This window comes from Eriocheir sinensis, unplaced genomic scaffold (genome assembly GCF_024679095.1).
Source record: "Eriocheir sinensis breed Jianghai 21 unplaced genomic scaffold, ASM2467909v1 Scaffold734, whole genome shotgun sequence".
NCBI lineage: Eukaryota > Metazoa > Arthropoda > Malacostraca > Decapoda > Varunidae > Eriocheir > Eriocheir sinensis.
In genome coordinates this window covers 166,623-182,427 of record NW_026112092.1, presented here as the reverse complement: position 1 = coordinate 182,427, position 15,805 = coordinate 166,623, and the positions used below count along the sequence as shown (strand labels likewise).

Sequence of the window (15,805 nt, the reverse complement as noted above, 5' to 3'; positions counted from 1 at the left end):
AAGGCAACAAAAAGTGTAGAAAAAAAAGCCCGCTAGTTGCTGCTCCTATAAGAGAGAAAAGTAAAGAGTGGCCAAAGGAGAGGTCTGAGTGCTTAACCTGGGGATCATGTTAATGGTCCCCCCAAGCGAGAAAAATGAGAACAAAATCACCCCTCACACAAGCCATTTCATAATATATATCAAAGCATTTGTGATCAGATTATGTATCATCTATTTTTGGGGGTTTAAATCATGGCACAAACTTGGCCCGTCGCTGCTACCAGGTTAAGAATACTGGCTTGCTTACCTGCCTTGCCATGCGCCTCGGCAAGGGTTGTGCGTATCTTCTCCAGCAGCATGAAGGCCTGCCTCTGGTCGCCTTGACTGGGGCGCTGGGGCTTCGTCAGATGCCTCCGCTCTGCAGGTTTCATTCTTGGTGGCTCCTGCACAGCTGTCCTCCACAGGGTGGGGTCACACACCTCCTGAACCGTGACGCCTCCTCATCTGAGCTGCTGGAGTCAGACATGGTCCTAGGCAATACAGCTTCTTGGTCTTCTTGAGGCTCTATCACTGTGACCGGCTTGGCAGGTGCTCAGGCTACCCTACGCTGCACACCTGGAGACAAGCATTGCACTGAACTGACACACCCAAAGTAATACTCCATCCCTCTCTCCTTGGCCCCACCATGATACCTTACTAGATTTACATTCTTGACTTCTCTTATGTCAACAACACATCCGCGCTTGACACTTTTGCTCTGACAAAGTGTACTCTTCAACTTCTTTTGTTACTATTTTCCATGGAAATGGCTAAATGGGAGTCAAGTGGAGGAATGCTCCTGTTATGTGATGTTAGGTCTAATTAGATTATTGTTATTATTATTATTATTATTATTATTATTATTATTATTATTATTATTATTATTATTACGAATTATTATTATTATTATCATCATTATTACTGAGATTCATGAAAGGGCTCTGATAACCTAACCTAACCAAAACAAAACTAACTCCTACCTAATATAACCCAACCTGATCCAACCTAACTAAAGCATATCTAACATAACTAAATATAACCTAATATAACCTAACCCACCACGCTGACAAAAGACAATGTGTTAGGCTGCACTTTAAACTTTATACTGTTATACATCAATATTTTGCAGTTTCTTCAGTCTCCTGTAAGTTATTAATTACTGCACTGCACTAGAGTAATATAATACAACACATAGCTAATGTAAGAATTAGCCTCATACGAGATGGCTGCCCTTATTTCCATATCAGCCTCCATCCCACATGAGGTTAACTCTGACATTATGTGCTGTATTATTACTCAGTGCAGTGCAGTAACTAATAACTTTTGGAAAATTGAGCTCCAAAATATTGATGTATAGTTATTGACCGCAGCACAGCTCATCGTATTTTGGCAGCGGAGGGTCAGGTGAGAATATATTAGATTCTGATTAATGAAATTTGTTAAGTTCAATTGTTTACGATAAATATGTGATACACCGTTGTTGACCATGGCAGCAGAGGAAGCGACGGTCATCATCATATTTTACGATATGGCTGCCTTTATTGCCATATTAGCAGGAAAAATACACTAACACTAAGACCCCTTTCACACGAGTGGTTTCTGCCGCTGCGGCACGTGCCGGACGGTTTAGCTTTACATTGACTCCTATGGGTGCATTCACACGAAGCCGGAGCGGCAGGACTGCTGCCCAGCAGCCGCACCCTGCCGGACTGCCAGCAAGACCGCAGCAGCAGAAATGCCACACAGCGGTTTCAGTGGTCATGTGTTGCTATGGGCGCGTTCACCAATGCGGTGTTTGCAGCGTGCGGCGAGGGATAGTTGTCTGTCAACACTGGGAGGAAGGGCACGCGACCACTTTGTCTGCATCATTGGAAAAGCTGGTATGCACTATATTTTCTATCTTATGAACTTTCAATTAATGTATATTGAGAATGTAAGTGTCTTACATATTAATTATGTATACCTCTGTACAAGAAACATCTGCACATAAATTTCAGGGTTATGGCTAATTAAAAATTATCATGACACGGAGCTGCTGATCTCCGAGATTGAAAGACGGCCTTGTTTGTGGGATCCCTCATGAGAGGATTACAAATATGACTGAAGGAGATACCGAGGCGGATGCAGCAGACACCGCACTTGACCGTAGATGTCCAGGTGCCATGCGGTTACCGCTCGCCGGAGCGGCAGAAACCGCTCGTGTGAAAGGGCAGGCGGCTGCCACCGGAGCGGCAGAAACTGCTCGTGTGAAAGGGCATGCGGTTGCCACCGGAGCGGCAGAAACTGCTCGTGTGAAAGGGCATGCGGCTGCCACCGGAGCGGCAGAAACTGCTCGTGTGAAAGGGCATGCGGCTGCCACCGGAGCGGCAGAAACTGCTCGTGTGAAAGGGCATGCGGCTGCCACCGGAGCGGCAGAAACTGCTCGTGTGAAAGGGGCCTAAGGAGCGGCAATGAAGGAAATATTGGCTGTTGGAAAAGGGTCAGCAACCTCTTACAGTGTTGAAATACTTATATTATGGATGCTTTTTTGTCCCTGAATGCAATGCAGTAAAGAATGACTTTCAGAAATTAGAAGAAATTTTGGTATTATTCTAGTGTTTGCTCATACTCACCCCTCGCAACCAAAATTGGCTAAGGGGGCACTGAGACTTCAGGGAATGCAGTGCTAAACATGAAATGTGTCGCAAATGCATAGTTTTTGAGTTATGGGGGGTTGAAAAATACCCTAGATGTAGAGAATTTCCTTACAATTACTTAGATGAAGGGAAATTTCGTACATTCCGGGATTTTTTTACAACGTACAGAAACCACGCAATTTCACTCACTCTTCATACCAAAAAGGGGTTCGAGGGGGGCGATGCCCCTGTTACAGCATTAAGGTCATAATGAAGCTACAAAACAGTAAGTAATTTACGTCATAAGAATCTTGCAACCGTCATATACGACTATGTATTCACTTACTGGTAGCACGTACGAACGCGTGAAGCAGGTTTGGTAGTACATACGAACGCATGAAGCAGGTTTGGTACCACGAATGAATGCGTGAAGCAGGTTTGGTAGTACATACGAACGCATGAAGCAGGTTTGGTACCACGAATGAATGCGTGAAGCAGGTTTGGTACCATGTACGAACGCATGAAGCAGGTTTGGTACCATGTACGAACGCGTGAAGCAGGTTTGGTACCATGTACGAACGCGTGAAGCAGGTTTGGTACCATGTACGAACGCATGAAGCAGGTTTGGTACTATGTACGAACGCATGAAGCAGGTTTGGTACCATGTACGAACGCGTGAAGCAGGTTTGGTACCATGTACGAACGCATGAAGCAGGTTTGGTACCATGTACGAACGCGTGAAGCAGGTTTGGTACCATGTACGAACGCATGAAGCAGGTCTGGTACCATGTACGAACGCGTGAAGCAGGTTTGGTACTATGTACGAACGCATGAAGCAGGTTTGGTACTATGTACGAACGCATGAAGCAGGTTTGGTACTATGTACGAACGCATGAAGCAGGTTTGGTACTATGTACGAATGCGTGAAGCAGGTTTGGTACTATGTACGAACGCATGAAGCAGGTTTGGTACCATGTACGAACGCGTGAAGCAGGTTTGGTACCATGTACGAACGCGTGAAGCAGGTTTGGTACCATGTACGAACGCATGAAGCAGGTTTGGTACTATGTACGAACGCATGAAGCAGGTTTGGTACCATGTACGAACGCGTGAAGCAGGTTTGGTACCATGTACGAACGCATGAAGCAGGTTTGGTATCATGTACGAACGCGTGAAGCAGGTTTGGTACCATGTACGAACGCATGAAGCAGGTCTGGTACCATGTACGAACGCGTGAAGCAGGTTTGGTACTATGTACGAACGCATGAAGCAGGTTTGGTACTATGTACGAACGCATGAAGCAGGTTTGGTACTATGTACGAACGCATGAAGCAGGTTTGGTACTATGTACGAATGCGTGAAGCAGGTCAGTGACGAAGCTTCTTCGGAGGAGAACGGGTCTGGTGAAGCCGCCGGACCATCTTGGCGTCGTCAGTAATGTAAGTAATAGCTAATGCTGAAGAAGGGGATGTAAGCACCTTTTTCAATGTCCCTCAGTTAGCTGTTAAGTCGTAAAGTTCGGTTGGGGTACTTTAAGGGGGTCCATGGGGTGGCGCAGCCCCATTTGGTTAGCAGGAGTCGAGGCAAAGCCCCCGTTAGCAGGTCGTAAAGTTCGGTTGGAGTAGTTTATATATGCTCCCAACCCAAATACCCTGACTTCCCGCGGATCCCCAAGATCGTTCGGGGAAGGGGTTGATCTGATCCACCACTGGCGCCGCCTTCATATTATGGTTGAGGGACATGTATTTTGTTTTTTAACTATGGTGTATGGAGGTGTATTATCGTATTCTCCAGGCGCGGAGTCAATATCCACAATCACCTTGTATACTGGGAACACGAACCCGTGAAGCAGATTCAAAATGTGGTCAGTCAGATTCACGTGTTCGAACAGCTCGGGCAGGAGGTTTGAGAGCCTGCACTTGCTCTAGATGAACCCGCAGTACTGTTTAAGGCGCGTCGTTGGACGGTTCACGACTAGCCGGTGGTTTTGCTTATGTCAGTGACAAACGATGAAGATACACCATGTTTGGTGCCACAGACTCTACCAGCAGGACAGAAACCTTGCGATGAGGTGACAACCTACTGGCACCGATGCTAGAGAGAGGGCATGAATGTGGTGTAGGTGGTTTATTTGGGCGCAGATGGCCTCCAGCGCCACACAAGACTGGTAAGGTGAGGATCGTTTGGTGGGTTCACTACGCTTCTCTCCCAAAATAAGCTTGGGGATCCAGTGAGAATGCGTGGTTTCCATATGGGGAACACTAAATTCGTTGCACTCATATTAGTGGCGGTGGGAAGAAAAATCCCTAAATGTAGGGAATTTCCCTAGATCTGGGAATTTGTCCCCCATCCCCCACAAAAAAAATACGCGATTGCGACAGATTTCATGTACCCCACCCGAAGCCCAGCATTCACACAGGTCCCCAAGCTTGTTTTGGGGGTGAGGGGGGAGTATGGGCAAACACTAGAATTTTACCGAAATTTTGATATAACAATGCAAAATGTGAAAACACAGGGGGGGGTTGAAGGGGGCGCCCCCCCATTAGGTAGGTTATGTTAAATTAGGTTAGTTTAAATCTACTCGCCACATGGAATGGGCTGGGAGAAATACACAGCGTGGGATGGGATGTGGCAGCAGGGGTGGTCCACTATGTGGGCCAGTGATGACGGGTGGGAGCAGCGAGGTGGCAGTGCAACTCAGGCATTGAGAAGTCAATAAGTAAGTGATTTCCAGAATACAAAACGGTATTATTCTAGTGTTTGGTATACTCACCCTCGCAACCAAAATTGGCTAGGGGGCCATTGATACTTCGGGGAATGCGGTGGTAAACATGAAATGCGTCGCAAATGCATAGTTTTTGAGTTATGAGAGGTTGAAAAATACCCTAGATGTAGGGAAATTCCTTACAATTACTTAGATGTAGGGAAATTTCATACATTCCGGGTTTTTTTTACAACGTACGGAAACCACGCAAAGTAATTATTGAAAATCACTCCGCACCTCGAAAATACGATATTACGCCTCCATATTGTACTTAAGGGCATATTATACATACGGACGATGTGTTTACATGGCGACGCCATTGCAATATGAGCAGCGTTGCCAACGATCCGGTTAACAATGATACGCTAGGTGAGACCAGGTCCACCACGCGTGGTTATTTTTATTTTTTTTGGAACACGCACCTTTACCTAATACTATTACTGATGGTACGCTAGGTTAGCGATGGTACACTTAGTTAGCTATTAGCCCACGCATGTGAGACCAGGTCCACCACGAGTGGTTATTTTTTTTTTTAGAACACGCACCTTTACCTAACAATATTACCGATTGTACGCTTAGTTAGCCATTAGCCCATGCATGTGAGACCAGGTCCACCACGCATGGTTATTTTTTTTTTAGAACACGCACCTTTAAGAGGGGGGGGTCCAGGGGGGGGCTCCCCCCTTGGTTAGCAGGGGGGTCGAGCAGGTCGTAAAGTTCGGTTGGAGTAGTTTAAATATGCTCCCCCACCAAAATACCCCGAGTTCACACAGGTCCCCAAAGATCGTTGGGGGAAGGGGATTAATTCGGCTTCTTTACTTTTAAGTACTTTTTTTTTTTTACTATGATATATGGAGGCTTATTATCGTATTCTGGAGGTGCGGAGTCAATATCCACAACCACCTTGTATACTGGGAATACGAGCCCGTGAAGCAGATTCAAAATCCGGTCAGTAAGGATTCACGTGTTCGAACAGCTCGGGCAAGAGGTTCGAGAGCCTGCACTTCCTGCACAAGCCGCAGTATTGTTAAAGGCGCGGTGTTGGATGGATCCCGGCTAGCCGGTGGTTTTACTTGTGTCAGTGATAAACAATGAAGATACACTGTGTTTGGTGCCATGGACTCTACTTGGAGGACAGAAACCTTGCGATGAGGTGACAACCTACTAGTGAGAGGGCATGAGTGTGGTGGAGGCGGTTTATGTGAGCACAAATGGCCGCCGGTGCCACGCCAGATGGTGAGGTGAGCATCGTTTGGTGGGTTCACGACGAGTGCATGGTTTTCGTATGGGAAACACTAAATTCGTCGCAAACGCTTATTTTAGTGGTGGTGGGAGGAAAAACTCCCTAAATTTAGGGAATTTACCTAGATCTAGGGAGTTTTTATCCCCCCCCCACACACTAAAAAAATACGCGAATGGGACGGATTTCGTGTCCCCCACCCGAAACCCTGCATTCCCACCAGGTCCCCAGGCTTGTATGGGGGGGGAGGGGGGAGTATGGGCAAACACTAGAATTTTACCTACAAAACTGTCTCCATAATGAAAAGCATCATATTTAGGCCATAAATAAAGTCAGTGTCTCAAAATTAGTGGGCTGCCCTTCCCTCAACAGTCCCAAAAATATATATTGACACCCATCAAAGCCAGCCTCTCGCTGCACACGCCCACAGCCCAAACACCTGACGTTATGAAGGAGACAACACTAATGGAGCACACAGGGACTACACTGTCACTGCCATTGCAGGTGAGTTAACTGGAAACGCTGACTGCCAACACAGGGAACAGTCACTAACATATAGCAGTATATAACTACATATAACACGTGCCTCTACTCGATTCGCTGCACTCACTACCAGGTGATCTTGGGCTGCCTATAAGCTACTACACGTGCCCGGCCCTGACTCTCAATATATTTACACATACCCACAGCCCCCAACACCTGCCCAAAGCTCACACAGCCCCCAACACTCACACAGCCCCATAAACCTCCCACACCGCCTATTACTCACCTGTCACCGGTAATTCAGGCGTTATTAGTGAAAAGGAAAGAAGGCTTGGACACAAATGCGGCCGCCCATCACGTGACGTCACGATGTCAACAAACACCTCTTCTTCTTCTTCTTCGGTATTTTCTTCTTTTTTTCGGTATTTTCTTCTTTTTTTCGGTATTTTCTTTTTTCTTCTTCTTTTTCTTCTATTTCTTCTCTTTTTCGGTATTTTCTTCTTTTTCTTTTTCGATCTTCTTCTTTTTAGAGTCCTCCTTGGTTTTACTATTCACTGTGCACACATATATTTCACCCTACACTGAACTGCACGTACTACACCTAATTATAATTGGTCCCATGGATTGTCTTTTATTTTGCTTTCCTATTTTCTTTTTCCTTCACTACTCGATCGATCTGGACATTCGAGATCCTTTTTGCATTTCCTCTTTCTGTCCTTTTGTTACATTTGTTCTTTACAATAAACTATCACAATGCAATCAGTCAATCAATTTCTCTTCTAGCTAAGTTAATTAATTATCACATTTTTTCGTGCTCTGACCCAAAACTGTCACGTACGTATATATACACCCCGATATTCACTTATTGTTGTTAAAATCGACATCGTTAATTAATGATGTTTTTTTTCCAGTAGCTTATATTAGGGCCAGAAACAGCTACGATTGATCGAGGTTTTCAGTACGACAGTCTTTTTCTTTTTATAATTTTCATTTTGACCTGTTATTTTGAGAACAGTACAGTCTAGAATGTTACAGTATATTTTAGATCATACAAGAACATGTAGCAAAAGTATGTGCGAGTCGGCAACACTTCCCGCCAGGCGCCTGGTCTGCCTGCTGGGCGCGGACGAGGCTTTGTTCCCCGCCCCCTTGCTCGCTCTTCCCGGAGCCTTCTAGAGCCCCATGGACGCCGGGGGAAGCTTCCAGCACAACAGTATACTCATTGACGCATTCACTCACTCACTCATTAACTCAACCACGATAACAAGTATCTCCACGCCTACTCACTTTTACTTCCGAAACAAGCAAATTACTCAAGTGTTATTATCCCCGACGGCAGCAAGTGTGATTATCGTCCTGAGTGGGAGGGAGGATCGAGGAGGACACTGTGCCGACTCTGGGACACGACAACTCGGCGACCCAGGGTACACGAGGTCTTGGGTGTGAAAATAATGTTGATGTGAACTAAGTCTATATGCGCAAAGTCAAGTCATACGCAGGTTTGTGGGAGGAGACACGGCCGAGGCGTGGTTTATGAGTGACACTGCTTGGAGCCAAACTAGAGAATGTAAAAACAGAGATTTAGAGAAAACAAAGAAAGGCGGACTAATTTAAATCAATCACTTCAACATACCCTCCCTCACACCCCACACCGCCGTTTGTATATATAAGCAATGGAATTACAGTCACGCAATAGCACAATAAAAAGACATTTTTTCGTCAGTGGCTTGCCCGAACGCGCGGTGAAAGGAGGCGAGAATGCACAGAGGGAACATACGGCCCCAACTTTAGTCACCCCTGAACTGGCGGGTATTTTTTTTTTTTGGCTTCAAGTGACGTCATCCCGCTGCTCCGTCCCAAAACCGCCTCCTGCACGTACCGGTCGCAGTTTTGAAGCAGAGTGACTTGACTTGGTATATATAGACTTAGGATGTGAAAGGGTCGCACATGGTCGGAAAGAGGTCTAGAAACGATCGCCGGATGCAGAGTCGGCACAGTGTGAAGGAGGCATAGAAGTCGCTGGGTTGTCGTGGCCCAGAGTCGGCACACTGTGAATGCGGTCTTATATGAGAGACTGCGATGCGATACTTTGTGGGTAAAAAAAAATCGTGAGAAGGCGAGGAGGAGGTGAATGAGGAGGATGTTTAAGAGAGAGGAAGAGGAGGATTAGAGGAATATGTACGAAAAAAATAAAGATGAAATAGAGAGAGAGAGAGAGAGAGAGAGAGAGAGAGAGAGAGAGAGAGAGAGAGAGAGAGAGAGAGAGAGAGAGAGAGAGAGAGAGAGAGAGAGAGAGAGAGAGAGAGAGAGAGAGAGATCAGAAAAAAAACAATTTGACGTTAGAATCAGGTAGTCTTTTTTTTCTTTTTTCTTTATCTACTTCCCTTTTCCATTCTACTTATTTCCTTAATCTTTCCTTTCATTGCCGTGTCAAATGAAAACAAGCACACCGAAAATAGACAACGGCAACAGAGGTAAGAAATATCGAAAACAAAACAAATAAATCAATAATAATCACATTCAATCAATGTAATCAATGTCCGAAGCATCAATTTGCCGGCATAACACAGCACACCCAACAGCCATCCACCATCACCTCGTCACTGAAGTCCATATTATTAAACGTATCGGGCTCCCGTTACGACCATTCCCAAGGCCACGGAGAAGATTAACCGGGTTTTCTGGGGTGATTTTTCCCGTTCATGGTGCAGAAGTCGGGTAAAACTATCACTCGGATCACAAAATAGTCCATGAATATCCCAGGGACGTCTACGAGACTATTCAAACGTGTGAACTGTGGGGCCGAGGGGATTGTCGTTTTGGACCTTTTTCTTTGTCCCGGGATTCTGGGATAAAATTAGTCCTAACATACCTGTCAAGCTACTGTGGTGTCTTGCCATAAGATTTTGCGTTAGAGACCATAAGTTTGTGTATAAAACGGTAATTAAACCATAAGAAAACCATTTTTTTTGTCATTCAATATTTATTTGTTTCAAAACAAATGCAGAATGAAAACACAATGTAAACACATGACACAGTATGAACACCACTGTTTAAAGAGCATCAGTGAGCTGCAGTGAACCTACTGAAGCTCACTAATGCTCTCTGTTAAAAAATAAATAAATAAATAAATAAAAAAAAAAACATATCGCAAGCGGAGAAAAAAACGTAAGATTTTCAACTTACGCCGTACGACTTGAAAATCACCTAAATTACGTAAGACTTACGTAAAAAACGTAAGACTTGACAGGTGTGCCCTAATCCCGGATCCCGGGAATTCTGGAATTTTCAAGTGTCTCAAATTGCACATATTATACTTAGTTTCCCTTTCAGGTTTTTGATGTGCTTAAGGCGAGAGTGCTGGTAGGAACGTAGGTGTTGCCATATCTCTAGTAGATATGCATGAATCACTCTGATTTTTATGTTATAAAGTATTGTCAACATGTAGATCAATTTCAGACATTCAGCCCCATTGTAGCCCCCAACCCCGCCAGCCCCAAACAGCCCCTTCCAAAACTTACGAGTGTTATTATGGCGGTATTATTGGCCCCACAACTCTCTTGTTGTATGGCTAAGACACGTTATGATGTGCAGTGTTTCTCCGTCGTTAGATTTTTCTATTTTAGCTTTTTTACTTTTTTTTCGCTTTTTTGGACCAAGAAAATATTAATACAAAATGACAGCTCACACACACACACACACACACACACACACACACACACACACACACACACACACCAAGATATATATATATATATATATATATATATATATATATATATATATATATATATATATATATATATATATATATATATAATATATATATATATATATATATATATATATATATATATATATATATATATATATATATATATATATATATATATATATATATATATATATATATATATATATATATATATATATATATATATATATATATATATATATATATATATATATATATATATATATACATATAAATATAACAGCGACGGACATCGGATGAAGAAACATTCATCTGGCTTTTAGTTTTTGTTTCATTGAAATCAAGCTAAAACTGTCTTCAAAATAGATTTTAGAAAGGGACTAACTTTTTAGACTGCAATACAATAGACTCATTCAGAAAACAAATACACAATCACTTGTCACCACAATTAACACACCAACACTTAACAATTACACGTGATTCGCTTCCCTCCCCTGCACACCCGGCTCCCCCGTCCCCCCAACAGCCAACAAATATGCGTCTTATGCACCTGTACGGCTGCCCTGCGCACCATATATCACATCCAGAATAACTTACATTTTGAGATACGCCCGGGCCTGTGGCTGAGAGAGAGAGAGAGAGAGAGAGAGAGAGAGAGAGAGAGAGAGAGAGAGAGAGAGAGAGAGAGAGAGAGAGAGAGAGAGAGAGAGAGAGAGAGAGCCGCAAACCAAGAACAGGACCAAGACAGAATGTAAACACCGGCCAGGTCCAGGACCAAGACTTTGATAGCAAACCAACGGGGCCCTGCACACCTTCCCGCTGCTCCACACACTGACCTCGAGTGTCTTGCCATGGCCTCCGCCTGCAGACACGTGGCAGTGACTGGGCCGCCAGGTGAGGGCAGGAGTTAAGGCGACTGTCGCGTTTATTGATACCTCTCTCTCTCTCTCTCTGCAATATTATGGGGTCAGGTAGTCTCTCTCTCTCTCTCTCTCTCTCTCTCTCTCTCTCTCTCTCTCTCTTCGTTTTTCAGTGTTTTATGGGTCTCTCTCTCAAAGCTGCCTGACACTTTCCCAGAGTGTCACATTGTCATTCATTTCATTTAATTTCTAGGGCCTGCAGAGGGCCACTCTCGGGTGGCATGATATGCGGGGGTTGTGCAGGGGATTCAAGGGTCCTGGACAGGATTAGGATAAGGGTTAGGATGAGGAAAGGTATTGGGACATGGTGAAGGGCCAGGATTAGGGAGATAATGATTGATGGTCCTATTCCTAAATGTGTCAAGAGTGGGACTATTAACAACATGAGATGGGAGATAATTCCACTCTTGGATGCTGCGGGGAAAGAATGAATATTTGAATATACTTGTGTTAGTCTGGCAAGTGTGGTATTTAAGGTTGTGGCTGCCTTTAGTGGATCGTGTAGTTGTCGGGTGTGAATAAGTGTCTTTGTTTATGTCTACTAAATTGTTTGTGATTTTATATACCGTTTGTTGTCTGTGTATTTGTCTTCGTGTTGCTGATGGGTCTAGTTGTATGTCTTGTTTAAGCAAAGTGACTGATGTGGTGTGTCTGTAAACACGTCTGGCCCATCCTGCAGCTTTGTTTTGTATGGCCTCTATTAATGTTATTGTTAGTGTTATTTTATTGTCTCCTTAGTTCCTGTATTTCCCCTCCCTGGTTCCTCTTTTCCTTGCAATGTTTCTCCTATTGTGCAGGCGTGGGCAAGACAACGCTGGTCCAGAAGGTCGTGGGTCAACTGCAGGAGGCTGAGGTGGCGTGTAGCGGGTTCTATACCAAGGAGGTGCGGCAGGGGGGCAAGAGGGTTGGCTTTGATGTGGTCACCTTGAGTGGCCGCACCGGTGTTCTCTCCAGGCAGAGGTGAGATGCAGGGTCCATATTCTTAACCCGTCCGCTGCGATTGGCACGAATTTCTCCTTCCATGGTTGCCTGGTAACATATTGTCCCAGGTCTTTCTCTGCCTCTGTGTGGATAGTGGAGTGTTTCATGTGGTATTGGTATGCTGGATTTCCCCTCCAAAAGTGCATAACTTTACATTTCTCTTCATTGAATTGTAGCAGCCACTTTTTGTTCCGTTCCTGTAGCTTAGTGATGTCTTCTTGTAGGAAATCCGCAATCAAGGGGTTAATTGTATCGGGTTCCCATTGCGACCATTTCCCAAGGCCACAGAGAATATTAACCGGGTTTCGTGGGTGGTGTTTTTCCTGTACATGGTGCAGAGGTCATGTAAAACTATAACTGGGACCACAAAACGGTCCACGAAAACTCCAGCAACTTCTACGAGAGGCTTTTCAATCAGGTGAACTGAGGAGTTGATGGATTTAAGAATACGGCCTCAGGTCATTTCTGTTTATGCTGCAGAAGTTTTGTCCTTCCAAGATACAGTCATACCTTGGTTTATGAGCTTAATTCGTTCCGGAATTTTGCTCGCAAACGAAATGAACGCACACTGTCATGCTGAAAACACAAAGATCGCACACTAGACCATAAACGTAGTGTTCACAAACGCGTGGGTTCTACCTCTGTGGGAGCACAGCGGACTGAGACCCCATTCGCACTGTTTTCCACTCTGAGCACTCTTGGCTTGTGGTGAACAAAGGAACCATCGCTCACGCCTTCGACTTGTACAAACAGGATGCTCGTACACCAAGCAATCGCTCTTCAACCAAGGCATTTTAGTAGGGATGTACCGATGTATCAGTATCAGTGGTATCGGCACATTTTAAGAGTATCGGTATTGGCTGATTTTCTGCCGATACTACCGATACTTGAAGGAGTTTTGTACATCGGTTGTCACTTGTTACACATAATTTTGTTCAACAGAAATTGATTTTGTAAATTGTTGAAAAGTATTAGAAAAGTGTAATTATCTAGTAACATGATACTTCATAGTTTGGAATTTTCCACGATTTAATTTTCATCACTTTAAACGATAAGATTCATATTACTTTGAATACAAATATATATAATACTTAGTATACAGTATAGCGTTTGGTAACGCGGACGCGTACAATACAGGTTTAGTAATTTTAGCGTCGGCGCGGAATTGGCGGAGCCCCTCCACTCGCCTCATTTGCCTGCCTGTCAGTCAGACAGTTGCCCTGCTTCAGGGCACACTGCCAGGGTCTGGGGATTTCTTCACAGTCTTCTGCCTAAATGTATGTCAATTAAGATAAAGCTAGCCTAGCTGAGTCAACTAGACCTCACGAGGCGCCTCCTCCTCGCCCCTTGTCGAAACTCATGGGGTGGGTGTTAACACTTCCTTATATGGTGGAACAACGAGTAGTGGGTCTTTTTCTTCTTAACATTTGATATTGCCATTTAGCTGCTGGAGTTGTTGTATATAAAAAAATCAGTGCACAAGTATCGGTATCAGTATCGGTATCGGTCAAATATTGGGGTCTCGGGATCGGTATCGGTCAAAATTTCGGTATTGGTACATCCTTAATTTCTAGTGAATATTTTGTGCTGATAAATGAAAACACTCGTAAAGTAAGGCACTCATAAACCATGGTATTACTGCAACATGTTTCAGCTCCTCCACAGACACACCTCAGGGCGTCCGTGTCTAGACTAGCACTGCTTATTGCTTGCATATCCCGCCAGGACTATTTTATCTTGATTACTGTTATCTACTTCAGTAAAGGACCTAAATCTGTACATACCCAATGAAGCTTAACATGAAAAACTCCATTGTTCTGCTGATTCTTCCAATTTTAAAGTCATTTAACCCGTTCACTGCAATTTGCACGGATTTGGCCTTCACTGGTAGCCTGGTAACATAATCCCAGGCTATGTTGGATATCCCCTCCCAAGGTGCAGGACTTTACCTTTTTCTTCATTGAATTGTAGCAGCCACTTTTTGTTCCATTTCTGTAGCTTTGGTGATGTCTTCTGGTAGGGGGTCTGCAGTTAAGAGGCTATTTTCTACTGACAGAGCATTACTTTCCCTTGCATTCCTCTCTGCTTGGACAGTGTTATCCCTTTGTATTACAGTTGCTACGTCACCTTATCTTCTACCTCATAGTGTGTTTGTTCATTGGTTTGCATTCCTCACATTTGAACATAGTCATCTGGAAAAGAAAACTGCTCAGACCTGGGGCGCTGTTCATGCTGGCCTCTGGGGGCTCAGAAAAGGGGTAGATGTGAGGGATTGTGAGTATGTCCTGGTTTGTCATGCAAGAGTTTGGTGGCATTTACATTCTTTCACCTCTTTTTTTTTTATTTGAATACTGACCCAAGAATAAGATGAACACTTCCAAAGATCAAGAAAAAAAGTTTGCTGATCTTGACTTACACTCATTTTTAGTTTTTATCCTTATATGAATACTGGTTGGGATGAAGCAGACAGACTGGTGAACACGTCCTAATAAAATCAATACTTCTGACAGGGCTGAGGGCAGTGGAGGGCGAGAGCCTCGGGTTGGTAACTATGCTGTTGATGTGGCGTCCTTCGAGTCCCTGGCCCTGCCTCTCCTGCAGACTCAGGTACGCTCCCTTCAACAGCACCGTGCTCCACCTCAACATAGCATAACCCGTCCGCTGCGATTGGCACGGATTTGGCTTTCACTGGTAGCCTGGTAACATAGTATAGGCCCAGGTCTTTCTCTGCCTCTGTGGTGGATAGTGGAGTGTTTCCCATGTGTTATTGGTATGCTGGATATCCCTTCCTTTCCCTTCCTTTTCCATCCCTTCCCTTCCTTTTTCATCCCTTCCGTTCCCTTCCCTTTTGATCCCTTATCTTTCCTTCCCATCCCATCCCTTCCCATCCCATTCCATCCCTTCCCTTCCCTTCCCTTCCCTTTTCATGCCCTTCCGTGCTCCTTCTTCCTTTTTCATCCCTTCCCTTCCCTTTCCATCCTTTCTCATCCCATCCCCTTCCCTTTTCTTCCCATCCTTTCTGATCCCTTCCCTTTCCTTCCCATCCTTTCTCATCCCTCCCCTTCCCTT

The 15,805-nt window shown here is 44.4% G+C and overlaps 1 protein-coding gene across 1 annotated transcript; it reads left to right on the top strand.

Annotated features, from left to right (window-relative positions):
• Positions 1 to 11,515: 11,515 nt before the first annotated feature.
• On the top strand, positions 11,516 to 15,598 carry LOC126994165 (cancer-related nucleoside-triphosphatase homolog). Its single transcript, XM_050853414.1, has 3 exons — positions 11,516 to 11,729; positions 12,553 to 12,715; positions 15,247 to 15,598. The coding sequence occupies exons 1-3, from the start codon at positions 11,687 to 11,689 to the stop codon at positions 15,437 to 15,439; spliced, it is 399 nt and encodes a 132-aa protein (XP_050709371.1). The 5' UTR covers positions 11,516 to 11,686; the 3' UTR covers positions 15,440 to 15,598.
• Positions 15,599 to 15,805: the final 207 nt, after the last annotated feature.